Genomic DNA, 26,923 nt, shown 5'->3' on the forward strand with positions numbered 1-26,923 from the left:
AACGAAACATTTGGTTTCATTTATCCTTCATTAATGACAAAAAATTTCCACTCAAACACTACACTAAATAGCCATCTAATTTAATTGTAGGGCATTGAACTACCTTGAAAACAAATTACAAGAAAGTTATGTCAATGATTTATCAATAGATACTATCATTGTTTTGTGTTGTTTTCTTCTTTTTGGCAAACTTAGAACCAGACAACAAAACAATAAGTCTTCACTATCATGTAGAAAAATAAAATCAACCTAAGGTATCTACCTAACTATGTACTAAGTGATCCAAACTGCAAAAGTAAAAACTAAAGTCTGCATTTACAGCAGTTTAAAAAAATCCTTAGTGTGCAAGAAACATAACCAAGTAATACAGATTAATACCCATTAATGAATATGGAAATTTTTCCTATACAGAGGTAGAGTCCAGTGCAAGGCTAAAACAATACTGAACAGTCTGAGCAAAATCGAGCCAGGTTTTATGGAATCCACTGTAAATTTCAGGTATCAGACTGTATGTACAGAGATACAATAAATAGACTATACAATCTTTCAAAGTAGTTTAATAAACCCACAAAATAATAGCAGATGTACTGTAATATTTACATAATTCTCAAATCTCTATCAAATAAAAGGGATAAAAATAAGATCTGCTAAAAAGTCAGCAGAACTTCTTTCCTGAAATGGATCAGTAAAATAAGGTATTTTACATGAGAGGAACAAATTTATGTTTAAGAGGTATTTATATTAAGCTAAGAAAATACGTCCCTTTGAAAGTTACATAGATTGGGGAATATAAACTGATTCTATGTTTTTTAGATCTCTAAAGTTTCTAAATTCAACTCTTATTGAGGAGAGAAGTTCATTTTGGTACTCAATTGGAGTAATCAACTCAATTATACTGAGAAGGAAATTCACTTTTCATTTTCTGCTTGCTTGCTTTTGACTGTTTAAAGGCCAGAAAGAATTTGGGCCTATGATGGCCTAAACAGTTATGGTTCCACCTCACCTACGTTCCACAGAAGCGTGACTGAGCACTCTGGGTTTAGTGTTCATGGGATTGTTATTTTCTGAGTCCCTCCCATTTCCAAAGCACAGTTCACTGAGAGCAGGCATGTGTGGATCAAGTGTTACAACTTTAAGGTATCACAAAGTTCCAAGGTCCTAAAGCATAGGGGGACAATGAAACACAGAAGACCATCTGCTTGCGTGTGCCTCAGAGACTTGAAAAGGAAAGAGCTCCAAAGTTGTAGTTACTGTGACCTAAGAAAAGAAAAAATGCAAAGCACTTTATGCACAAATGACTCAGATTCTCAAAATAGACATCAATTTTGTTCTCTGATGCTCTATCTTTAACCCTTTTATTTTAATTATATAAAAGATTCTTACCTAACCCATAAGGAAATTAGGGATAGTCAGAAAATGAAAAAGTATGGTCCTAATTAACGAAGCCTAAACCTTCACAGTTTGAATTTTTGTGTAACTTCTCTAAGCACCCACAATGAAAATGCAAGTTGAGTTTTTTTATTCAATCATTCTGTGAAAAATACCTCAGTAAATAGTAACATTTTTCCCTTCAGTAATCTTCGCATAAGAATATCCCCCCCCTTTTTTTTTAAATTTTAGATTCGTAAAAACTTTTATACAAATAGACTAGCTTTGATTTCAAGTAAACATATAAAAGTTGAGAATATTGCTTGCAACCATGGGCATAAAGTGGAGGAGGAGCTGGATGGGGTGCACAGACGTGGTCCTCCACAGTGACTTCAGGCAGATGCCCAGCTCCCTGGAAACACTCAGAGAAGCACTCTCACCCCAACAATGAACCTTGCTGCAGTTTCTTTCAGCCCTCTTCATAGAGGTTGACTGATTTTTCTATCACTTCAGGTCAGACGAGAAAAGAAAATGAAAAACAACAACGTAACTGCAAGAAAATTGGAAGGCACAAGCACCCATGTGATCTAGAATTTTCTTGGGGCAGGGAGTAAGTAGGGAAAGGGATAATTTTGGTTCAGCACAACAGTCATTACTTTTGCCAATGTTAAAGAGAACTGATATAAAGATGTACATAAATGTAACAAGCACATCCCACAGTGAGGAAGAAAGCTCAGAAGACAGCTCACAAAAATAGTGCAGAGAGAAACAACCAGTACTATTTATTTGGAAGTCTGTGCCATGGTGGGTACAAACTATATTCTCTGCTCTGTGGGACCAAAACCAAACAGAATAAAAACCAACAAACAAAAATCCCCCAAGTTCCAAAAAGCAGCAAGAAGGAATGCAGGAAGTCTTACAGAACATAGTGATCCAGAGGGGCCATGGACGTGGCACTCCTGTCTTTAATGCACATCCAACTCTGCTATCTACTGCATGGTTCCCACCAACTCAACTGACTGGATGGGAACTTAGGAATGAATAGCCAGGCCACTTAATCATTTCCCTGCCTCTATGTGACTTCCCTGTCCCTTCATAAACTCCTCCAGGATTGAAGTCTGTTTCCTCTAGAAGGAAGAGCTGTTAGCCATGGGGAAAGGTGTGACTCAGGATTTCCAGAACTGATCTTGCATCCCTTGAAGCCTTGCTGTGTGCAGGGACACAGCACGGAGGTGGGCGTGAAGGCAGCCTGACAAAACTATGAGTTAAAAAAGAAGAAGAAAAAAACAAAAAACAAAAAACTAAACCACCCCAACGTTTGTCTTTTCTCAAACTACAGGAGGAGCTCGGGGACGGCCTTGAGTGGGAATATCGTGGTTAGGAGATGATGGCTGGGGACCATCGTGGCAGAGTCAGGTTGTCAGCACTTGCTGACCGTTTTCTTGTGGTTCTTCTCAAGTCCTTGTACTTGTCCTCACAGAGGCGAGAGATGGCCTGCAGGAAGAGAAACAGTGAAGGTCAGAGCTGGACCCCACTCTGGGCCTGGGGCAGCTCCTGCCTAGCCAGGAAGACTTTCAAGGCTTCCATCTCCAAACCTGTCTCTTGGTGAACATCCATCCCCCAGTCCCAAGGCTGCTCGTACAGCCATCTCACTCCAGACTCATCTGTTCTTCTCTAACCTTCTAACATACTGCCTACTGTCTGCTGTCTGTATCTAACTCCACAAGGTAAATCCAAAAGGGAAGCTTTACTCCCAATGGTGTAAATTCCAACTGAGATGTGTATACAACAAAGCCTGGACACTATAGGGTATGTCTGTTCCAAGTGCCTGGAAATGGAGGGGAGAGTAGGGGCACTTGCAGCTGGCATCAGAACCAGGTTCCAAAGACTGCCTGGAGGAGGGAGGGCTTAAGGAATCCTCAGCAAGAACAAAAGATCCCAGTCACATGACAAGGGGAGTGGTGGGCAAGGCCAGGCCCAGGGGCTACAGGACAGCAGAGACAGCAGGCTGGCTGCTCAGCCTTCACTCAGCGGGTAGACACTTGTCTGTGATGTTAAAGGAACATGGTAAACCTTGAGACTGCATTTTACAACAACAATTCCAGTGATAGCATGGAAGATGGACTGGAGGAGAACAAAAGTAATGGAGGAGTTTAAGCAAGGTTGAAGACCTCTCATCCCAAACAGGTACCCACCCATAATTCATACAGATGGTATATTTGAAAAGAAAAAATCAGATTCCTAAGAGGCATTATTAGAGCTTTTTTTTTTTTTGGTTGGTGGTGGAGCTCAAACTCTGGTCTGGGTGCTGTCCCGCAACTCTTCAGCTCAAGGCTGGTAATGCCCTACCACTTGAGCTATAGTGCCACTTCGAGTTTTCTGGTGGTTAATTGGAGATATGGGTCTCAGGGACTTTCCTGCCCGGGCTGGCTTTGGACCATGATCCTCAGATCTCAGCCTCCTGAGTAGCTAGGATTACAGGTGAGAGCCACTGGTGCCTGGCTTTGAGCTGTCATTTTTTGGTCCTGGGACTTGGTCACTGTACCTGAGATTTTTTTTTTCCTCTCAAAGCTTGCTCTACCACTTAAGACACAGCTCTATTTCTGGCTTTCTGATGGTTAATTAAGAGTCTCACAGGCTTTCATGTCTGGCCTGGCTTTGAAGCACAATCTTCATAACTTACTGAGTAGTAGCTAGGATTACAGGTATAATTACTGGGCACCTACAAGATAAATTCTGTAATATTATCTGTTGCCTCTCAGTCTAGTGAGTCTGAATGCAGCATCACAATAGCACCAGGTTAAGCATTGTACATCTACTCGAGATTTTATAATGCAAAGTTCTATTAGCCCTAATCACAGACAATTTATTTCAAAGCCAAATGTCTAGCTATCAAAAAGGCACTTCGTGTCTGCCTTGGTTTTCAGTGAGTGTTTCTGTGCTCTGCAGTACAACCAGTGTGTCAGGGGAAAAAAGTCATCTGGCAGTAGATCTGAACAGGTGCAGCACTTAGATACCTGTAGCTTCTACTGTGACTTATTCTTTTTCTTTCTGGCATTTGCTTAACCAAATGGACTAAAAGGATGCTAGAGTATGGGAAAATTACACATCCCTACCCCTTACAAATGATCTCAAAAGGGCATCAATTGCTTTTCCTGAGGCCATTCTGTCCAGCCTTGACAGGATCTAGTCCTCAGAAAAGTGCAGCTTGATCAGGACATTACTAACCATAGAGAACTCCAGAAGCACAGCAGCTCAGGACAGGTGAGTCCTCTTTCCTTGCTTGACTTAAACCTCAAATGGTGGTATGAATATATGGTAGGCACCACCCCCGATGCCCACCAGCCTGTGCTCACAGGTGGGCTGACATACCACTGGATGCACTCCAGAGGATGCATACAGGTAGGTTTTCTTTAGGGATTAGTGACCTTAGGAAGTCCAAGTTCCTCTTCTCCTTAGCACTGCAGGAGCACTTAGAACCCATCGCAGCATGCAAGGGGCCTGGAGTACAACTGGGCATAGGCTCATGGTCAATGAAAACCTCTTGTTTTATGTCTGCACATGTGACTTGGAAAAAATGCCTCAGAGGAAGGCGTTCTAGATTTCCTTTAAAAAAAATTGTTTTTTGAGGTCTTGAGCCTGTGATCCTCCTGCCTCTGAAGTGGTAAGATCACAGTATGCATCATACAATGCTCTTCAGTTTTCCTATTGATAGATGAGACTTAGGAAACTGAATGACCATTTTCATCCCAATGGCTGGGAACAAACACACTGAAATGACTGAGTTCTACAAACTTCTCTGCATTTAAAAAAATATTCTTTAAATTACTTTATTTATTTTTTGTTGGTCATGGGTTTGAACTGGGTCTGGGCGCTGTCCCTCAGCTCTTCAGCTCAAGGCTAGCACTCTGCCATCTGAGCCACAGCGCCACTTCCAGCTTTTTCTGCTTATGTGGTAATGAGGAATCAAACCCAGGGCCTCAGGCATGCAAGGCAAGGACTCTACCACTGAGCCACCTTTCCAGCCCCTGCATTTTTGTTTTCACCAATCCTTTCCATTATTTTACTAAGTTTTCTTCTTGAGATTTCCACATCACTTTTTTGTGTAAATAAATATATATGATTTTTAAATCTGTGATCTTAACAAATCTCTTCCTCAAGCTCTTAGTTTCATTTACAGCTGTTATACAAGATTATGCTAAAAGTGTTAGCATTTTACTTGAAACAGATGGTAGAATGAGCAGCATGGGGACCTCTTGGGACAGGGTTGTGCCATCTACCAATTCAGTCATAGGCTCTATGGTTAAGGCCAAAACACTGCCAAAGTTAAATTCCAGAGGAAAAGAGATCAGGCCTCAGCAAGCCTTCTCTGGAAGAGCCTCTTACCCTTCTTACCTCCCTGCCTTTCCTTCTAATAGATGTGATCTCCTAAGTGGAGAGGTTGCCATTGTGGTGACACACACATACATCTACATCATTTACATGGTCCTCTGCCCTGCACAGCAATGTCCTAAACCACCTTACCTCCAGTTTGTGGGCCCGCTCCCTACTCAGAGGCTCCAAGGGAAAGCTCAAGTTGTTTGCTTCTGCCAGAGAGCGAAGGTCAAAATAATACTTGGCATACACACTGGAAGGGACATTGATGTTGAACTGGAGCAATTCAAGGAACTGTCGCTCTAGCTCATTCCTGCAATGAAAAAGCAAAAGTAGTACACACTTAGCTGTTCCAGTGAGCTAGTATGGCTCCCAAACCCACAGAGACCTACAGACTGAGGGGGGAGGAGAGAGGGGAAGGTATCTAATTAATTACCTGGTCAGACACCAGAGACAGTTCAACCATCAAATTGGTGTTAAAAGCTGAATCTATTTGGGTGGGAGCTCAGAAGGATGAAGCCTGATTAACTGGGATGCTTACCAGGAGTGCTTAGGGAATGCATTTCTCTGAGAACAAACACATGCACAGCCACTCTAGCTATAAATTTCAAAGGCCTGCCTTTGACCTTGTCTAGTCTGAGCCTGGGCCTGGCATGGTGGAGTGGTCAAAAGCTGTTTCTGAGTGAGGTGGAAGACAGTAAGGGTGGGCCTCTGTACACCTAGAGAGGAATGGCAATGGCTCTCCCCTGACTGCTAGTAGAAATGAGTGGGGAAGGGTTTAGAGCCATCCTGAAGGGAAATACTGAGTTGAAGTTTTAATCCCAGCCCCAGTCCTTAAAAAGGAGTTCCCAGTTTGGGCTTGTGACAAGCTTAGCAGGCCCATACCCAGGCTGACTCTGGAGATTCACACAGGTCTTAACAAGTGCTAAGAGTGTTTTCCAGCACCTTCTTCCCCACACTTTGAGAACTGGTCAACTCAGGAGCCAATGAGCAAAAACAGTCAAGAACCATCTTGGAAACTCACACATTTTGATGAAAATGACAAGAGCCAGAACCTCCACTTTGAGAACTTCTCACATTGGTTATCTTTCAAATTAGTTATTTGTTGAGTGCTAATAATTTTGGGGGGAATGACAGAGCTGTTTTTTAAGGGCTGGCCCTGGACTGGTCAGAGTTTCAGCGCCACCTCTTTAGAAAGCACCCAGTGATGTATACCTCATTCAGAAGCACCCAATGATGTCAGTTTCTTCTGTCCTCCCCACCATACTGTAATTGTTGGCTTTACCTGCTCTCTTCTACTAGTCTTCACATAGCCATTTACTGTGGCATCTCATATTTATTACATGCCCTGTCTGACTTTACTGACAAGTAAGAGCTGAACTGAGTTGAGGGATGTCTGGAACTTAGGCAAAGAGGACAAGGGGCTCAGCACTAGGCGCCTCTGTCAGAAGGGCCTACTGGGATGCCCAACCCCATTCCCAATGAAGGAAGCTGAATGCTGGCAAGCCTGACCAGTAGGGTGAGCCTTTGTGTTGTGTGTCATGTTCTGTGACTCCATAGAAAACGTACTGATTCTTTAGACCTGCAACACTGCAGAAGCCTCTGTCCAACAGGCTGTGCCAAGCTCTATGAGTATTGTCATTGAGTCACCTTACCTAAGGGTTAAGAAGCTGAGAAGACTAGAGCCTTGTTTCACGCTGCTGAGGAAGGACAGGGGCTCAAAGGAAGCAAGGATCTGAACCAGGGAGGCTGGCTTATGGAATAGAAGCTACTGCCAAGTGAAAATTAGTAAATTAGCTGATGAAGTTCTGGGTGAAGCCATACCCAGGGTTTTTTGTTTTATTTTGTTTACTAGTCCTGAAGCTCAAACTCTGGGATTGGGCGCTGCCCCTGAGCTCCTTTTTGCTTCAGGCTAGCACTCTACCACTTGAGCCATAGTGCCACTTCCAGTTTTTTCTGTGATTAACTGGAGATAAGAGTCTCATGGAGATGGGGACTTTTCTGCCCAGGCTGGCTTTGAACTAGGATCCCCAGATCTCAGCCTCCTACTACCTAGGATTACAGGCATGAGCCACTGGCACCTAGTAACCCAGAGTTTTTGTTTTGTTTTTGGTGTTGGTCCTGGGGCTTGAACTCTGGGCATGGGCACTGTCTCTGAGCATTATGCTCAAAGCTAATGCTCTACCACTTGAACCCTAACTCCACTTCCAGCTTTTTGGTAGCTAACTGGAGATAGGAGTCTCCTGCCCAGGCTGGCTTTACACTGCAATCCTCAGATCTCAACCTCAAGTAGCTAGGATTGCAGATATGAGCTACCCAAACCCAGCTATACCCAGATCTTTTAACTAGATAAACAGAATATCTTGCTTGTTTCTAAACAGCCAACTAAGAGAAGTTGGTAAGCTCCAAATGTGCATATAGTGCTAAATTTTACATTAAACTGATGTTTGGGACTTATTTTTAACTTTTAAATGCCTTCTATTCATTCTTAATTTAAAGGAGCTTTTATGAGATTATCATGTCAAATACTAGAACTCAATTAATATCTCAGTAATGTGGGAATGTCAAAAGGCCAGAAGTGCCAAAATAAATGTGCTACATGGGGTAATCCCAGGAGACTATGGGAGCCGACTGTGGCTAGACAGCCACCTGCTGGTTAATAGACATAACTGCAGAGCTTAGGCTCAATGAGCAAAAACAAAACAAAACAAAACTTGTTTTTTTTTATATTTATTTTTTAATATTTTAGAACTTGTCTTGATAAGCCTATCCAAAATAGTATATTGCACCATTCACTCCAGCTGAAAGTACACATTATGAGTAAAACAAAGAGGAAGATATTTTGAAACAAGGTGACATTTTCTAGGGATATTTGGAAGAAAAAAAAAACAATCTATAGCTTGTGTTTCATGAATATAAGTTTTGGGGAAATAGAGCTGTTATATTTTCAGACAGAAGCAGGATTTATAAAGTAGAAATAGTCAAAAACTCTAATTTCCAAACTGCAGCACATCTTAAAGGGACATCTGATGGCTTGCTATGTGATACACTAACAGAAAACTACCAGTAATACAGAGAACAGGCCTTACTGCCCTAATTTGGAAAATTATGAGGAAGCAGTTCTGAAGCAAATGTTTATGAGAAATCTATTCTATTCAATGAACAAAAAACATATTTCAGAAGTGAGTGTTACATATAGAGAAATCTGAAATATATTAACTTGAAAATAGGCCTTTTGCTGGGCGCTGGTGGCTCATGCCTGTAATCCTAGCTACTCAGGAGGCTGAGATCTGAGGATCACGGTTCAAAGCCAGCCCAGGCAGGAAAGACCGTGAGACTCTTATCTCCAATAAACCACCAGAAAACCAGAAGTGGCACTGTAGCTCAAGTAGTAGAGCGCTCACCTTGAGCTGAAGAGCTGAGGGACAGTGCCCAGGCCCAGAGTTCAAGCCCCACGACAGAGAGAGAGAGAGAGAGAGAGAGAGAGAGAGAGAGAGAGAGAGAGAGAGAGAGAGAGAGAGAGAGAGAGAGAGAGAGAGAATAGGCCTTTTAAGATGGAACAAGGAGAATGATTTGCACCATCTAATGCACTATTAGCGTTTCTAGAAATTAGGCTCATTTCAGAAGCTAGCACCAAACCAGCCGGTCCTAATGAGATATGAGATGAGGGCGCCATGATGAGGTATCTATCATCTCATACATTCAAAGCAGTGCTAACACTGGTTCAATGTGGAAATAACATTAAGTCCCCAGAGACAAGATCAATGGGTGAACAAATGGGGAATATGCATAAAATGAAATGTTATTCAGTCTTAAAAAGGAAACTATGGCAAATGGCTACAGCACAGCAGAGATGAATCTTGAGAACATATACTATGTGAAATAAGGCAGTCCCCAAAAGACAAATCTTACATATGATTCTGCTTGTATGAGGTACTGAGTAGCAGAAAGAAAGTGGGATACGGCAGTCAGAGGCTGGGAAAGGGAAAGGAAAATTAGTGTTTAATGGACACAGTTCTAGTTTGGTAAATGAAAATGTTCTGGTGGTGGATAGCAGTGATGGTGCAGAACCATGTGAATGTACTTTATGACAGTGAACTGAACACTTAAAAAAGGTTAAAATGGTATTTTTTATGCTACATATATTTTACCAAAACAAAAAACAGACATTTACCAGTTATCTAGGGAGGGGCTGTGAGGTTCTTTTATTCTGTCCTTGTCTGCCATTTTGACTCAGATACTTCTTTTCTTTCCCTCTCATTTCAGATTTTTGTCTACATATGAAAATGGCCTTTATACGATAACTGCAAAGAAAATACTAATTCCCAAATATAAATACATGTTTTATTAGTTTATATTAGTTATAAAAGGAGGATTTTACAGTTGCACTTTAACATGTTTACAATGTATCCCAATCAATCTCACCCAAGTGTAATTTTTTAAAGAGCTTTAAAAAAATGCATGAAGAACTTGGCACAACCAAACTTCAGTGCCCCTTTCTCATTCATATATAACAACTTTCATTTGGTGCTCAAAGATAACCTGGGATAGTGTCACCACTTAACCACTGCTGAATCTGAGAAGAGCAAGACTGAACTACAAACTGTGGCCCATCTTCCTCAATGTGGTCACCATCAATCTGCTCAGTCATCTGATGCTGGTGAACAGGGACTGCATATCTGGATGCCCTGGCCATTCTGCAATCTGTCATGCAGCTGCAAGCAAGAGGGTGACCTGCTCACCCAAAGCCCCACCATCCACAGGGGCAGGGGGGTATGTATCAAGCTGAATGATTTTTTGTCTAAGATTGGGATTCGAATTCAGTACCTGAGACTTTCACTCACTGACTGGAAATCTACCACCTGAGCCATGCCTCTAACGCCAAGGGCTATTTTTCTTTCTTTTTGCAGACTGACTCTAGAGCTGGACACCAACCTGAGGTCAGAAACATCAAGGAGTAACCTAATGACCCCCTTTAATTCAGAGATCTTATTCAGAGACCTTGTCTCCACATATAGTGTATTTGTGTGTATATTTAGCAGAGAGCAAAAATCATTTCCAGAACTCTCCCTTCTAACCTCTCAAAATTTGTGTCTAGCTGGGCTCTGGTGGCTCACGCCTATAATACTAGCTAACAAAGAGGCTGAGATCTGAGAATTGTAGTTCAAAGCCAGCCCAGGCAAGGAAACTCTGTAAGACTCTGTTTTGTTTTGTTTTTGTTGATCATGGGGCCTGAACTCTTATCTCCAGTAAAACACCAGAAAAAATAGTGGCACTGTAGCTCAAGTGGTAGAGCACTACCCTTGAGCTGAAGAGCTCAGGGACAGCGCCCAGGCCCAGAGTTCAAGCCCCACAACTGACACAACAACAAAAAATTGTACCTATCTGACATGTAGAACACATTCATCTCAGCCCTTCAACCCCCAAAGCCTTGAATCATCCTAGAATTAACTTTACATCTAAAAACTGAATCTAAATCTTATTTAAATCAGGTCTGTGGAACTCAAGGTAGATTCATTCTGAGGCAAAAATTTTCTTCAGCTATGAACCTTGGAATTCAGACATATTATCTGCTATCAAAACACAACATGAGGGAGGCACAGGACATTCATTTTCCAAAAGGGAGAAATCTTTCTCTTCCAGAAAGTAGTGATCAGGAATCTCAAGAAAGTTGGAGAAGTAAATTCCAGTAAGGATCAAAAGTTGAGAATAATCCTCTGTGCTGACACTCTTGTCACCTAGCCCACTGAGACAGCAGCCCTATCTTTGGGGCTTTCACTACCTGAAGCCAATGAGAAGACATCAAAGCTGCCCCAGACCTGTACTCCCTGGGCCCACTGTGACATTTCTGGTACCCTCTGAACCCTTTTTGAGGTCTTTTGTCCTTGAACTTGGTGCAGGGGTGAGGAATTTTTTTCCTGCCAAAGGCTATCTGGCATCCTTTGTGGGCCATACAAAATTATCAATAGTCAGATGGCTGTGGACAAGCATCATGCCTGTCTGTCAGGTACCAAATGACAGACATTCAAGACTTAAAGGACAAAGTATGAGATAATGAGATATCTCTACTTAATTGTAGAATCCTCAAAGCCTGACAACCTTACTTTGTTTAATCCTATTCTCTGTGCCCTTCAATCTGCACAGGCGGCCTTTCTGAAATGACAGCTTCTTGAATCCAAAGTCACATCTCTAATCTCTTTAGCAAAAACTGTCCATCCACACTCACATTTTTCCTTTTTTAAGTTGTTGTTGGTCCACATATAGATAGAGTAAGACTAGAAATACTGAGATTTTCCCCAATTTTTGTTTGATACTTTCTTTAAAATTCCTGGGTTTATTCCTCTCACATTTTATATAAGCAGTAAAAAGAAACCAGACAGTGCATGCTTTCAACACTTTGCTCAGAAATTGGAGCAAATGAATCCAGGTTCATTACTTAAACATTCTATTTTCCACAAGACACCCGAACACACTTTACTCAAGTTCTTTGTCAAAAAAGGACCATCTTTCATCCAGTTTCCAATACATTCACATATCTGCCTAAAACCTTACCAGAAACCTTGACATTCACATTCCTAGCTAAATCAGTTCATGAGAATGCATCTATCTGTATTTACTTCTAAGATAACAGAGCTTTTTCTATAGCTTTCTTTTTTTCCTTCTAAGCCCTCACCAGAACTAGCATATTTCTACCAACAATTTCTTCAAAGCAGTACAGGTGAGTTTGTCTCAATTTGCTAAAACCTTCTACCCCTCTACCTATTTCCAAAATGACTGCACCATTTCTAAGTACCTATTACACCAGCACTCCACTTTTCAGCATTAAAAATCTTGAGTTTGGGTGCTGAGAATGTGGCTCAGTGGTAGAGTGCTTGCCTAGCATGTACAAAGCCCTGGGTTGGATTCCTCAGTACCACATAAACAGAAAAAGCCAGAAGTGGTACTGTGGCTCATATGGTAGAGTGCTAGTGATAGTGCAAAAAGAAGCTCAGGGGCAGTGCCCAGGCCGTGAGTTCAAGCCCTGGGACTGGCAAAAAAAAAAAAAAAACTTGAGTTTGCTAGGACTGGCACAGTACAGGTTGAGTGGCCTAAACAGATTTGTTTTCTCATAGTTCTAGAGGCTGGCTGTACAGGTCCCAAGTGTCTTCTGAGGCTAGCTACCTTCTTTGTGTCCTCACATGGCAATCCTCTGCCTGTATTGGCTAGGTCCCAATCTCCACTTATAAGGACACCAGACATGTCTGACTGAGGCCCACCTTAATGACCCCCATATACTTTAAAAATTTTTTTCTCCAAACATAGTTACATTCTGCCTACTAGAGGTTAGGCATTTAGCACCTATCATCTGGAATGTGTTACCAGGCTTAACCAGGGTACTGTGGTCTTCATGTCAGAACATGCATTTGTTGGTGGTAAAAATATTGCTCCAAACATGCTGGGGAACACAAAGGCATCAGGTAACAAATTGCTACATCTCTAATGCTCAGGACTTGCCGGTTCAGGTTATCCTTTCCTAGTTACTTTTCTCCTGCCCTGGGAGGGAAAGGCAGGTTGCTCACTCATCTTTATTCTTCATTTGTCTCAAGAGGACCTGCTCCCCCAGGACCTCTTGGTAGCGAGAAGTCAAATTACTCTAATGATGGGCTAGTAACTTGATGGTTTCCTATTTTTTGCTTAATATGAAATGAAGCAATGACTGGTGGACTCATTTAAATAATTTGAACTGAAAGATAACTAGTTTTAACATACAATTAAGAAAATATTAAGAGACTTCAGTAGCACTATTACAATAAAATATTCAATCTCATGTATTCTCTTCAAGCTCTTATGTTACAGAAAAAGGGAAAAAAATAAGAATAAAATTTATGGTTTAGCTGCCAATGGCTCATGCCTGTAATCCCAGCTACTCAGGAAACTGAGATCTGATGATCATATTCAAAGCCAGTCCAGGCAGGAAAATCAGTGAGACTCTTATCTCCAATTAACCACCAAAAGGCCAGAAGTAAAGCTGTGGGTTCAAGTGGTAGAGCATGCTCAGAGAAAGTGCCCTGACCCTGAGTTCAAGTCCTAGGACTAGCAAAAAACAAAAACAAGAAAAATTATGCTAAACTGTTTTATTCTATCACTAAGAATTTTTTATTAGTTATGCTTTATTATAAAATTACATAAAACATGAAGTAATGGGAGAGAAAGCAGCTAAAGCAATCTCATAAAGATCTACTTCCCTTAAGATTTTTATTTTATACTTAAGGACTTATATTAACATTTTCAATAAGTATTTTTTTAATTTTAATTTCTCATTGTGCAGCCAAAGCTGGTCTGGAACTCTTTTTTTAATCTGCCTAGATCTCTTGAGTTCTGGGATGATGGGAACCATCATACCCAGGGCTCCTTATATTGTTCTGAATATTTGTGCTAATAACTCAGAATTGGAAGTATTTTTTAACAAGTTATAACACTGTATTCCATAAACTAATAGTAGTGAAGGTTTACTCTAGTGGTACATTTCTTGCTACTATTTTTGGGAATAAATTAATGTGGGAACAAACTGGAAAGGAAATGTTCAGTTCAAAAAGAAAAAGGAACAATGTAAATATTTAGATCTAAAAAGATGGATAATGGTGGGCATCACATTTTATGGCATTAGCCTCCAAGTTATACTTTTAGGTTTAAAAGAGAATGGTATAACATCATTGTAAATGACATCCTTTGAAATTACTAAAACTTAGGATCAGAAAAATACTACACCTTAAAATTGTAGTAGGGAAGCAAAAATTTCCAGAATTTTTCTAGAGATGAATAAGCCAAAATGGATGAAGACCTCTGTTGTGACAAGTACGGGGCTTATTCCTCTAAACAGATATTGAGATACAACAATATCTTTATACCATGATCAGGGATTGTAAACATAAGGTTATATATAAGAGAGTATTCTTTTGGCTAATATCCCTGCTTTCAAATATGTTTCAAATATGTTACATAGTTCCAAATATGCAATTGATCAATTTTCCTGAGGAATATACAGGTATTTACAGTGTGCTAATACACCAGAGATAAACACAATACCCTAAGAATGAATCATGTGGCTTTAAATAAAATGGTAAAGTATCACACACAGTCTGAACAGTCCTGGCAAAAACTGACTGAGACTCTATTATCTCAACCAGTGGTTGGGTATAGTGGCACATGCCTTATCATTTCAGCTATTTGGAAAAACACAAATTGTATGAGCTAGACAAAACAGGGCTATTGGAAGAGCTCAAGTGGTAGAGCAATGCCTAGCAAGTCAAAGGCTTGAATTCAACCCCCTCCCCCCCCGCAAAACCAGCTCCCAGTCTCCACAAAACTACACAAATGAAGCAGTTTTAACCTTAATTGCTAAGAAGAGAAGAAATTCTGGCTTTGTTATATGCTAGCCATAGGACCTAGCTATTCTACTTAACTTCCCAGTGTCTCATTGCCATGTGTAAAGCAAAAATAATAATAGTACTTCTACGGGGGTACCCATGAGAAGTTAACTAACACACAAAAAATGTTTTGGGGGGCCTAGGAATACACCATCAATAAATGAGAGTTCCTACCATTATTACTATTCATATTATATTATTGCTATTATAGAAGTTCTTCTTATCTTGCTAATTTAAATTTTCAGGGTACCTAGAATTTCCAAATTACTTATTATGTTTTCATCTCTGTTTGGGTGAGGAGAGAATGACAAATTTAAAAACTGAGCATTTCAGGCATTTAGTTATAGTTTGGGACTAGCACACATCATTTCATTTATTTTGCCATCTGATCCCTGTATACTGAGTGTTCACTTGGATTAGGAAGGTCCTCATTTGGCTGTTTTGTTGGAGAGTTATTTAACTTCTCTAGGTCTCAGTATCCAGATTGACAAAGTGGAAACAATACATACATTGTATAATTACTGAGAGAATAAAACTGAAATGGCATGCATTCCCCACAGACACTTATAAATATTTCTTTGAAGTTTGCCTTGTATTGTGGTGCTGGAGTTGGAACCCAGGGCCTCTCACATGCTGCAGAAGTGCTCCACACCAAGCCATACCCCAGCTTTCCTCTAAGTTTTAAGACAAGGATCTTAAGTTTATATAAAAGTTCAGTTTTGCAGGTCTGTCAAGTTAAGGATAAGAGCATGGAAGTCACCTCCTCACCTCAATTGCTCTTTATCTTTCATTCCTTCTGTTCTTTTGCTTCAATGCTTCTTTGGTAAATTTAATTTACATATCATTTCCTTTTAAAAATAGCTGGGACACAAATGATAAAATTATTTGCAAACTAAATGTGACCTGACCTCAGCAGTTGTTTTCGTCTGACTTACAGTGGACACAACACTGGAGCCAAGGGCCCTCTATGTGCTCCATAGCCCACACCAAGTCAATGATCCAGCCCCTCTAATATACACAAACAGGAAGGACAACCAGAAGTCACTTATGGTATGCAATCCTGGGCAAATGTGCCAGGGAGCTGATGAAAGAATGCCTCTACTAGTAAAAGAATCGGGCCAGAATTTACTGGCCCAACTCTTTTATGGTCTTAGTGACAATACTTTGGTAGCCCTTTTCACCTTGAAATTTCATTAATCAAATCTGATTTTTATCATTTTTATCAAAAACATTTTGTTTTTCCTGAGCATATAAGATAAAGAATTACAGACCCAGAAAAAAGGCTTTGTGTGTTTCCAGCAGGAGTAGGCCTAGTAGAACAAAGGGTCTCTAAGAGCATAATCAATGTGCTTTGAAGGGCATCACAACATGGGTGTCTGGTGAACTGGTAACCAGAGACAAAGATCCAAAGGCTAATGGGGATCTGGAGCCATTATGTCTATGTGCCATGTGGCCCAGGCACTCTCCAACACTGGCAGCCCACATAGGTTTTATACCTCCTTGAGACTACTGGATATAAGTGAGGACACAGTTGGTAACCTTCTGCAGTCCAACGTTCTTCATGGAGTTTTACTGAAGAGCTAAGCCCCACAAAAAGTATAGGGGAAAAAAAAAATGGCAAGAATGTTGTCATGACAATAAATTACAAGGGATTCTAAGCAGCTCATCCTAGTTAAATGCCTCTACATCACTTTCTGTTTTCTATGTTATCTGATCACAAAGGACCCAGGTAGGCCTCCTACTAATAATCATCACAGGGCTATGAGGGCTGACCGGGCTGAGAAACCACAACATAGTCCAAAGAGCCCACCCATGGCTGATGCTCTTCCACTGAGCTGTGGGAGATCATGCGGCAAGAATGGTGCACCACACATGCTCCTGGGATAGGAGAGAAAACATGACAAAGCAGTGAAAATGTTCTCTGAAACAGATACTAATTTGGTTCTTCTGTTTAAGGAAGACAATGTGAGGCACTAAAGCTTTGTTATTAGTTTACCATAAGATAAAGACTTCAAACACAAATCACCACTGGGGGTCTATACTTCCTAATTAAAGGAATGCTTGCCTAGAAAAGGTTTTCTGTGTTTTCACCACCACATCCCTAAACATTTCATGTTTAGTTAAAACCATCATTCGACCCTATATAAAAACCATTTAAAGGGGTGTGGGCTCCCTCTCAAGTAGCCCAATGAAACATGGAAGATGACCGCACTCACATGTCTTCCACTGTGATGTCTTTCAGGATCTGGCAATAATCCACGTTCCACACAGCCTGGTCATCCCACACCTTGGAGGCCAGCAGAATCGCCCCTAGAACAATTCGCTTCCAGTTGGCCGGACATATATCTATCTCTGCATACGTTAAGAGTCTTTCAAGGTATACCTGGGAAGATACAATGATGCAGAGCTAAAGTAGCCTTAGTTTTCTCCTACATACTGCTAGATTTAATAATTTTATTCTGCCAGCCTTTCAAAGGCATCACGTGATCACCTATCTGTAAATAAATCTGATAAAAACTGGGTTGAATTCACCCTCTGTAACAGGACAAGGTATATATAACTGGACCTTAAAGATTTTTAAGACTGAGGCAGGACTGTCCTAGGAGCCACAGGTTAATTTTTCATTTTATCAACTATGAATTCAACACAAATACAACAACTTTCCCAACAAAAAGTATGAAGAGGTAAAGGAGATAAGCCTACATATATTACCTACTGGGATTTGTAAACATTGACATTTTCGAGACAATTGTAGATTTACATGCCATTGCTAATGATGTGATGCTTTTATTATTGTGGTAAAAGACACACAACAAATTACCATACAACTATTTTCAAGTTGAGAAGTCTGCAGCATCAAGTCCATTCACATATGTCTAGAGCTATCACCACTATCCAACTGTAGACATTTTATTATCCCAAACTAACACTCTATACTTGCTAAACAACTCCTCCCTTGTCCTCTTCCCCAAGCCCTGGCAACCACTACTAAAAACTTTCTGTCTACAAATCTGACTTAATGAGTAATAACATTGTATTGTATGCCTATGTTCTATTTTGTTTACTCCATCACCTGTCAGTGGATATTTGAATCATATCCTCTTATGGCTACTGTGAATCACACTGCCATGAACACTAGTGTACAAATATCTTACCAAGTCTGTGCTTTTGATTCTTCTGTATTACACTCAAAAGTAGAACTGCTAGACCATATGGTAACTCTATGCTCAACTGTTTGAGGAGCCACCATACTTTCTTCTGTGGCAGGGAGGCCATCTTACACTCATATAATGCATACACTACATTGTTCCCACACTTGTTCTTTTCTGTGTTTCAAGTATCTTAACATGTATTAAGTGGTATACTTCACTGTGATCTTGATGTGATTGACCTATTTTTAAATATCTTGAGCTGAGTTTAGAAAATGAAATGAAGTGATGGAGGATTTCTAAATGGGCAGGATTTAATTCACACCAAAAATATGCATAAAATCCTTTCCTTAAACTGGATCATGAGTCATAAAAATGCCACTTACTTTTCCAAAGTAAAAGTCTGAAGAAGTGGCACTATGGCTCAAGTGGTAGTACACTCACCTTGAGCTGAAGAGCTCAGGGACAGCGCCCAGGCCCTGAGTTAAAGCCCCACGATGGACAAAAAAAAAAAAAAGTCTGTTGTTTATTAGAGGATTTTATACTTTTCTGAATGATGGAATATTATTTAAATATATTATTATTATTTGCAAAATAAGAGCTCTGCATGAGAAATGAAATTTAACAGTATCCATACTCTTGAGAACCAGCTTTTTAAAACAGATGAAATCTACATAGAATTATAATTACTCACATATGTAACATCATTTTGCTTAATATAAAAAGATATGACAGGAAAAATTAAAATATACAAAGTACTGATTATTTTCAGTGAAATAATAACTATGTTCACAACAGGAATGACCATACCAGGCACCCCATAATACTTTGTAGAAGCTGAACTTTGGCAAAGTGTTGAGAAAAGGGGAAATAACCCTGATTAGCAACAAGCACTTAAGTGATACAAAGTACAGGACAATGCCAGAAGTAGACAACAAAACAACAGAATGAGAACAGATAAACAAAATGCTCACTCAAAGAGTCAACTTAATCCACTACTCTCAGTATAAGGAGCAAAAGCACTCTGGCAAGCCTGTGCAACCCTGAAGGCATGAGAAACAAGGTCTATTTAGATGCAGGGCTGGGGAAAGGACTGGGAAATAGCAAATGGGGTTAGGTCTCGGAAAAAAAATGAAGGAATTCTGACAGAGAAGCAGCATGTGAAGTGGAGACCTGACAATGGGGGCCAGAAGGCCCCTATCTGCAGGAGGCGATACCAATAGCTGTAGGAGCTCCTAGGATCCTGGTGGCTGGCTAGGCTGGGTCCCTGGAGCCAGGGAGCATGGGGAGGAAGTAGTGATAAATATCATCTGGTTTGGTTCTGTTTTCCTTTCCTTTTCTTTTTTGATGGTACTGGGGTTTGAACTCAAAGACTCAAATGCTAAGCTGATGCTCTTAACACTTTAAGTCATTGCTACAACACTGTTATTTCCTTCCTTCCTTCCTTCCCTTCCTTCTCTCTTTCTTTCTCATTCTTTCTTTCCCTTCTGTCTTTTCTTGTGCTGGTCCTGGGGCTTGAATTCAGGGCCCAGGTGTTACCCTTGAGCTTTTGTGTTCAAGGCTAGCACTCTAACACTTTCTACTTCTGGCTTTTTTGCAGGGAAGGAGTGGGGGTGGGGGCCACAGCGACAGTGAGCAGATTGCTTAATTATAGGTAAGAGTCTCATGGATTTTCCTGCCCAAGCTGGGTTTGATCCACAATTCTTCCACTCTTTGCCTTGAAAGCAGGATTAGTGGTGTGAGCCACAAGCAACCAGGTCACAGGTCTGACTGGGCAGCCCAAAAAGTCATCACTGGGTAGTGAATTGCAAAGAACAAATGAAGATGTAAATTTAAGGCTATGACACAATCTATTGAATGACTGGAGGTAAGAATCTAAGATAGAAGAACCAGGCCTAGGGCGATAGGATGAAGGCTAGCAAAGAAAAGGGGTGAACAACCTGGTGTGCTCTGTTTTGTTCTAGTTTGGAGAACTCAAAAGGCCAAGTTACATGTTTGCAAATGCCTCAGTTAGGACTACTACCTATACAGCTGAGATGGAAATCAAGTGTCTCTCACAATAGCCAAGTCAGCATGAGGACACTTCAGGCAGGGACCTTGTGAGAGAGGGAAGGGGTGCAGCAGGAATGAAGAAAAGCAGAGGAAAGCGGGGTGGGGGAGGAGCTGGGAGGAGGTTAGGGAAAAGGAAAAAGATTTTACTGGAAGCAAAGCCTGAGAAGATTCAGGAAAGTCAGACATCAGTGAGCACAGAGTACCTGGCTTAGCTGGATTTATTTGGCATAAGCATCAATTTGAAAAATCTGAGCAATCATTAACTCAGAACTATTATCAGTATGAACAGGTTTCCAGCTGCTCTTTGAAAACTGGTACATGTGCTGTACAAGGGAAGAACCGGCCACACTAAGCCAGTTTTGAACACTGCCAAAGGATACAGACATATACATATGCACGTGCATGAACACAAGTTTGCAATCAGGACTAACTCTTGCTGCCCTTTGCCCTATAAGAAAGATCTCTGTAGCCCAGAAAGTGGTCCCAGTGGAACAGCACAAGAGAAAGAAGAGAGCACAATATGTAGAGTGTGACCCAAGACTGTCATCCTGGCTTGTGGGGACTCTGATTTAGGGAGGTTCCTGTAATTCCAGGATGGGTAAGAGAAGCTCACTGGCCTGAACTATTTGTACAAACCTCAGGAATCTTGGTATATACTAAGCAAAGAATGCCTATGTGGGCAACCCTCAATAAAAACTTGGATGCTGGGTCTTCAATGGACTTTGCTGGCTACAACCATTGTGCAAGTACTGTCACAGCTCACTGTTGAGGTATGAAGTGTACGATGTGACAGCCCTGGGAGAAAGGATGCTTGTAAGTGTGCACTTGGTGTCCCCCAGATCTCACCCATTGTACCTTCTCTGTGCTGTTTGTTGTGTTTTTCCACTGTCATGAATTATAGTTGCTAAGTACTCCTGTGAACAGTCAGATTAAGGATGTTGTAGGAACTCACAATGCATGTTTCTACATGTTGTACTTTATTCGTCAGTTCTTTAAAATACAAGATTATGAACAGCATTTAAAAAAATGAAAACAAAATGCAGAGCAAGAGTTTCAGATTCAGTATGTTGAAATAATAGCTTCCAAAATCTTTGGGGGAGGGACACATATATACCAAGAGAGAATTTGTATTTTATTTCAATATTCAATTTTTTATGTTAAGCCAAGTTAAAAAGTACTAAAAGTTACTGCTCTGGACTCTTCTGAATTGTGAGTGATGATTTAATCTCAAGCCTGCACCTGTTTTCAATTCTAATGAATCAGCATGTGGATGCTATCTTAGTTTTAAAAAAACTAAGATAGGTCACTGACATGATTGCATAACTGATGACTTTACAAGACTGTCAGCAATTAGGAAGAAGTAATTCTGAGAGATATTTAGAGTTATTACTGAACAGATCACAGTTAAATTCCTTAGAAACTAGCAAAATAACCCAAAGAAGGGAATCTCTGATGGCCAGAATCAGCAGAATCCAGTCAGGTCACCGTTTTGAGCATAAGCCTCTGAGAAGATTTTTGATGCTGGCAATCCAGGGGCTGAACGACAGGTACCAGGGATGTACAGCAGTTGACTGGGCCTCAAGGCCACCTCTCAAGCTGCAGACTAGCTCACGGGGGCTCCTTTGGCATTCTGGATATCCTGACACAAGTTTCAGTTAAAAGGAATATATCACCTAGGAAGGTACAGTCTCTTTCTCCAGGCTGCCATTACAGTCACTTTTTGCCCAAGAATACTGAATGAAAAAGAATAACTTTATAGCAGAGAAATTTTGCAATATGATCGTAGGCAGGTAACCAAGGTTTTTACACTAGTGATAAACTATATTGATTGTCTGATACAATATAAAATAGTCACCCTTTGTAATTTTCCTCAGAATACCCCATATAAGCTCAATCTAATCTTGAGAAAAATCCCAGTTGAGCAGCACTCTCCAAAATGCACAACAAGTATGCATGCTTCAAAACTGTCACTAACACCTTATAATTCTGTCAAGATCACACTGGTAGTCCTAACTATTTGGGAAGCTGAGATCAGCAGGAGCTCAGTTCAAGGACAGCCCAGGTGAAAAGTGAGTAAGACTCCATCTCAGTAGAAGAAACTGAGACTGATGGCACACACCTGTCATTCCAGTTACTATGGGAAGCATAAAATAGAGAATTGCAGTCCAGGGATGCCTTCAGCAGAAAGTAAGACATTTCCTCAAGATAACCACTGCAAAACCACTTCTGCTAGAAGTGTGGTTCAGCTGTAGAGCACTTGCTTAGAAGTGTAAAACCGTGAATTCAAATCCCAGTACTGCAAAATAAAAATTCAGAACTGTTTAAAATCATAAAAAACAAGGGACGTACAACCAACTGCCACAGCCAAAAGGATCATAAGAAGATTGAGCAACTAACATGACTAGTGTTTTGATGGGAGTCTAGTGCAGGGGCACTGGGTAAAAAACAAGGCAATCCAAAAAAACAATCACTTGTGGTTAATGACAGTATATCAATATTAGCTAATTATAACAAATATACCATAAATATTTTATTCCAATAATACAGCAAATGTCTTAATACTCATAATGCAGCATCTTAATATATAGATGTGATAGACTGGCTGTGGGGTATTTGTGAGGAACTCTACTAACTTCAGTTTTCTTCTATAATCTTAAATAGTGTATTTTAAAAAATCTGTGAAGATAAAAGCAGAGTGCACTATTGCTTCTACAGTAAAGTGTAGAAGGAAAATTCTTAATTAAGTGCTTGTTTTAGGAAGTGGAGAGGGAAGATAAGAGAATGACAGAGGGGATAGGTTGACAGGTACATTGTGTGCGTGTATGGAGAAACACCACAATGAAACCCTCCTTGTACATCTAACCTAAGTTAATTAAAAAAAAAAACTTAAAAATAATTACAAAAAAGGGGCTAAAAAATATAGCTTCATGGTAGAGTCTAGCATGCATGAGTCCCAGTGTTTTATCTTTAGCAAAGAAAACAAAAGATATTAAATCAATAACAGTCCTCTTAATTAGAAGAGCAAACTAAAACTAAAGCAAGGAAAAAGAAAGAGGTAGAATGAAACAGAATAACAAAACAAAAACAAAAACAAATATGGTTCTTTCGAAAAATTAACATAAAAACTTAGGTAGACCAAGAAAAAAGAAAAGGCTCAAATGAGTAAAACTAGGAACAGACAGAGCATTGTAAACTTTACTGAAACAAAAAAGTAGTGAACACTATGAATTAAGAAGTATAGCAACACACAGGGTATAGGAGATGAAACAGATCAAGTCCTGGAAACAAGCTAAAAGAACTCAAGAAAAGATAGTAAAACTGGTTGTGAGACTGAACTGGCATTGTAAGTCTCTAACTATTGGCCAACATGGCTTTACTGGTAAAAATATCCTACAGTTAAAACACTAAATAAACCAAATAAAAAAAAATATTCAAAGCTGCTGTGTTGCTGAGGGTTCTCCAATTTGAGCAGCCATGGTGAGGATAGAAGCTCTTTGTCCAATAACGGACCACTGGCAGTAACAGCAGCAGTGGTTCCCACCGTAACCACTCACTTTTCACTGGCTATCCCAGCATAGACTCGGACACTGCACAGCAGCACCCTATCGTCCAGTAGCAGCTCATTGTCAGCAGAGGTATCACCTTGTAACTTTTTCCTGTCCTTTGGTGCTACCTGCTTATACCATATCTCTAGACAAAAATGTCATCTGCCCACATAAAGCCAAGCATTTGCACCATCTCAGGGCTACATGCAGGGTTACCTACGGTAGCACATGCATGTAAGATCAATATGCCTGAATTAGATGCCAGTGGTTCACACCTGTAATCCTAACTATTTGGGAAACTTAGAAGTAGGAGGATCATGATTCAGGGTCAGCATAGACAAAAAGTTTACAAGAGTCCTGTTTTTTCCAACCAAGAGCATTTATGATCTTACAATTATTTCACATCATCTCATGATTACATGAAAGGCTGTTTTACCTTAACTTGCAGTTCAATGAGACAGAATGAATAAATGAAGGAGGAGACTAATAAGTAAGTAAACTGGTTTACTTTAAAATTAGATTAAGGGTACCAAGCTCTTTGTGTGGCAGGGATAGAAAAACTCTCTAGGTCACCCATTCTGTTAAGAAAATAACCTCAGAAATAGAGGACACAGTATTTCTTATCTCCAGCAGTGCTCATTCATAAGCAAGGTTCATTTCTCGTGAGTTACACATCATGTAAAAGGTCACAAGGGGTTACACTGTTCAACCTACTTCTGAAATGACCTAAATAGTCCATAGGTTGTAATACTCTAAGAAGAGATTTTTATCTCTCAAGTCTTTACCATTAATCCCATTATTGCCTGAATATCTTATACATAGAAGTGGCAGATCAGATGCTAACAATATAAACATTCCTTCCAATAAAGGTGTTCCTACAGGATGATGTACTCATCATATGTATCATACATCATTCATGTATCCTACATCTTAGGATGTATATGTTCATTATATCTTCTATTAAAATGGAATGAACAAGAGGAAACACATGTTAATAGCAGTCTTGTTCCTTCTTATTCCTCCTTAGCCCAAATGTTTTTACTTACCTGCATTTAACTGTTTCTGAATGTGATGTCACACATGACTTTAGGTGGAAGACTATGGAACAAACATCACCTCCTCTTTTAGGATATCCATTTTCTGTTCTCCCAGAAGAAAAGATACCACTGATACTTCTAACACAGCTTCCCAATGTCACCTAATAAAAAGTCCCTGCTTGGTCCACTCACTGCTGTGCTGAGCCAACTCATACGGTATGGAACAGCTGTGGTCACCATGAAGGAACTCACCAGGGTGACAATGGCACATTCAGCTGTCAGCTGAGCAGCACTGAAGAGTGTCCGAACAAAGCGGTAAATCTGCTTCTGCTCTGGGTTGTGTTTGTCATAGTCTGGTGGCACTTCGGATTTCTAGGAAAAGAAGTATCTTCAAACGACTCATCACCAGTAAGAGCAAAAGAAAAACAAATGGACAATCTTGTGAAACATAAAAAAGGTGGTTACCGAAAGAGGATGAAGGTTTTCATCAAAAATATCTAAAAGCATCCTTCCATCTGGGTCCCTGGTGGGGAGAACAACAGAAAATGCAGTTTTCATTCTGCAAAAAATGAGTGTTAGTCGATATAAAAATACCCTTTGATTCAACTGCGTTTCAGGAGACAGAAGCAGTGTAAAATCTGATACCACTGGTTATTCATGCATGTTGTTTTACTTGGAATAAAACTGCAAAGGCTTCAATTTCTTTTAGCATCTTAATTCTGAACAGAAGCTAAGAGAGCTGCACAAAGTACTACAGTAACAAGGCAGAGAAAATGTGACAGTAAAAGATTCTCAATGGAAGCCAGGCACCGGTGGCTCATGCCTGTAATCCTAACTACTCAGGAGGCTGAGATCTGAGGACTGCAGTTCAAAGCCAGCCCAGGTAGGAAAGTGTGTGAGACTCTTACAGAGTTCAAACCCCACAACCGGCCCACCGGCCTTCCCCCCTCCCCGCCCCGCCCCGCCCCGCGCCAAAAGATACTCAATCGGTCCTAAAGATCTGTTTGAAATGGTTACAACACCCAGTCTGGCTACTACCTTGATAAAGAGTTTCACAATTTCATAGTAAAAAGCAAGGCCACAATTGTCATTTTTTTTTTTATAAAAGAATAGTTGGTGTTTCCAGGATAGTAAATAGAGAACCTTCACAGAGACATTGTCTTCACCATACCTCTGGCTGCCAGCTTCTGCCAGTGACAGCTCCACTTTCATTTGTTTAATAAAACTTGAGTTTTACCTAAAATTTTTCTCTAAAAATTTTATAAAGCACTGCTTCTGAACAACAATACAATTTCCAGTCTTTGCTTCCAATGTCAGCTAGACTTAAAATTAGAAGGCTCACCAAAAAAACATGCCCAACATACATCCATCACATTAAATGCTACAATTTCTGCTTTATAAATTTACCACCTGTATAAAAATAAAAAGAGCAAGGCAACAAAACAGCTCACTTTTTACCCCTGCATCTGGACAACAGGAATACCTCTAAAATTCAGGGACATTCTAATTTTTCATCAGATCACAGAAGTCCTTCTCCTTTCTTAAAGCTCTGGACACGGATGCATGTATTTGCTTAACACATTTGCTTAAAAGAACCCTGCAAACAATTTAGATAAATTCCCTCCCACCCCGCCCCCTACTTGCTGCTCCGAACACCAATTCCACCTGATAGTAGAACTTGTAAGTCTACAGATAGTACCTTCTGGGTGATCTCCAGCCACACTCCTTTAATAATGTCCCTGGTATCCCTTTTCTCCTTCCTTATAGATGCTTCAAGGTACAAGGGGCTGTCTAAAAGGCAAAGCTGACCCCATACCCATTCCTTAGGCAAACAAAAAACCCATTCAATATTCCTGATGATTAAGTCCCCTTGAAAAGCCACTTAGCACTCTTGAGAAACATTTGCCAGAAGTAATTTTAAAAACAAAAACAGATTAGAAATATAAATGGAGATTAATAATGTGAGACTTCTCAGAGAATACAGGCTCCTA

At 40.3% G+C, this 26,923-nt stretch overlaps 1 protein-coding gene across 5 annotated transcripts in view; it reads right to left on the reverse strand.

The window, feature by feature from the left end:
* Positions 1–2,125: 2,125 nt before the first annotated feature.
* Positions 2,126–26,923, reverse strand: part of Ccny (cyclin Y) — a 217,735-nt gene continuing 192,937 nt past the window's right edge. For 4 of the 5 annotated variants that reach the window (XM_069990625.1, XM_069990626.1, XM_069990627.1 and 1 more), the window contains 5 exons: positions 25,398–25,491; positions 25,185–25,304; positions 17,366–17,532; positions 5,893–6,055; positions 2,126–2,862 (listed from right to left, as the gene is read on the reverse strand). In XM_069990625.1, the coding sequence (XP_069846726.1) occupies positions 2,746–2,862; positions 5,893–6,055; positions 17,366–17,532; positions 25,185–25,304; positions 25,398–25,491 (661 nt within the window). In that variant the 3' untranslated portion in view covers positions 2,126–2,745. The remainder of the gene's footprint in view (positions 2,863–5,892; positions 6,056–17,365; positions 17,533–25,184; positions 25,305–25,397; positions 25,492–26,923) is intronic. The other variant, XM_069990624.1, reaches the window with a different exon arrangement.

Source organism: Dipodomys merriami, unplaced genomic scaffold (assembly GCF_024711535.1).
Source record: "Dipodomys merriami isolate MVZ:Mamm:240054 unplaced genomic scaffold, mDipMer1.0.p SCAF_4, whole genome shotgun sequence".
NCBI classification, from domain to species: Eukaryota; Metazoa; Chordata; class Mammalia; order Rodentia; family Heteromyidae; genus Dipodomys; species Dipodomys merriami.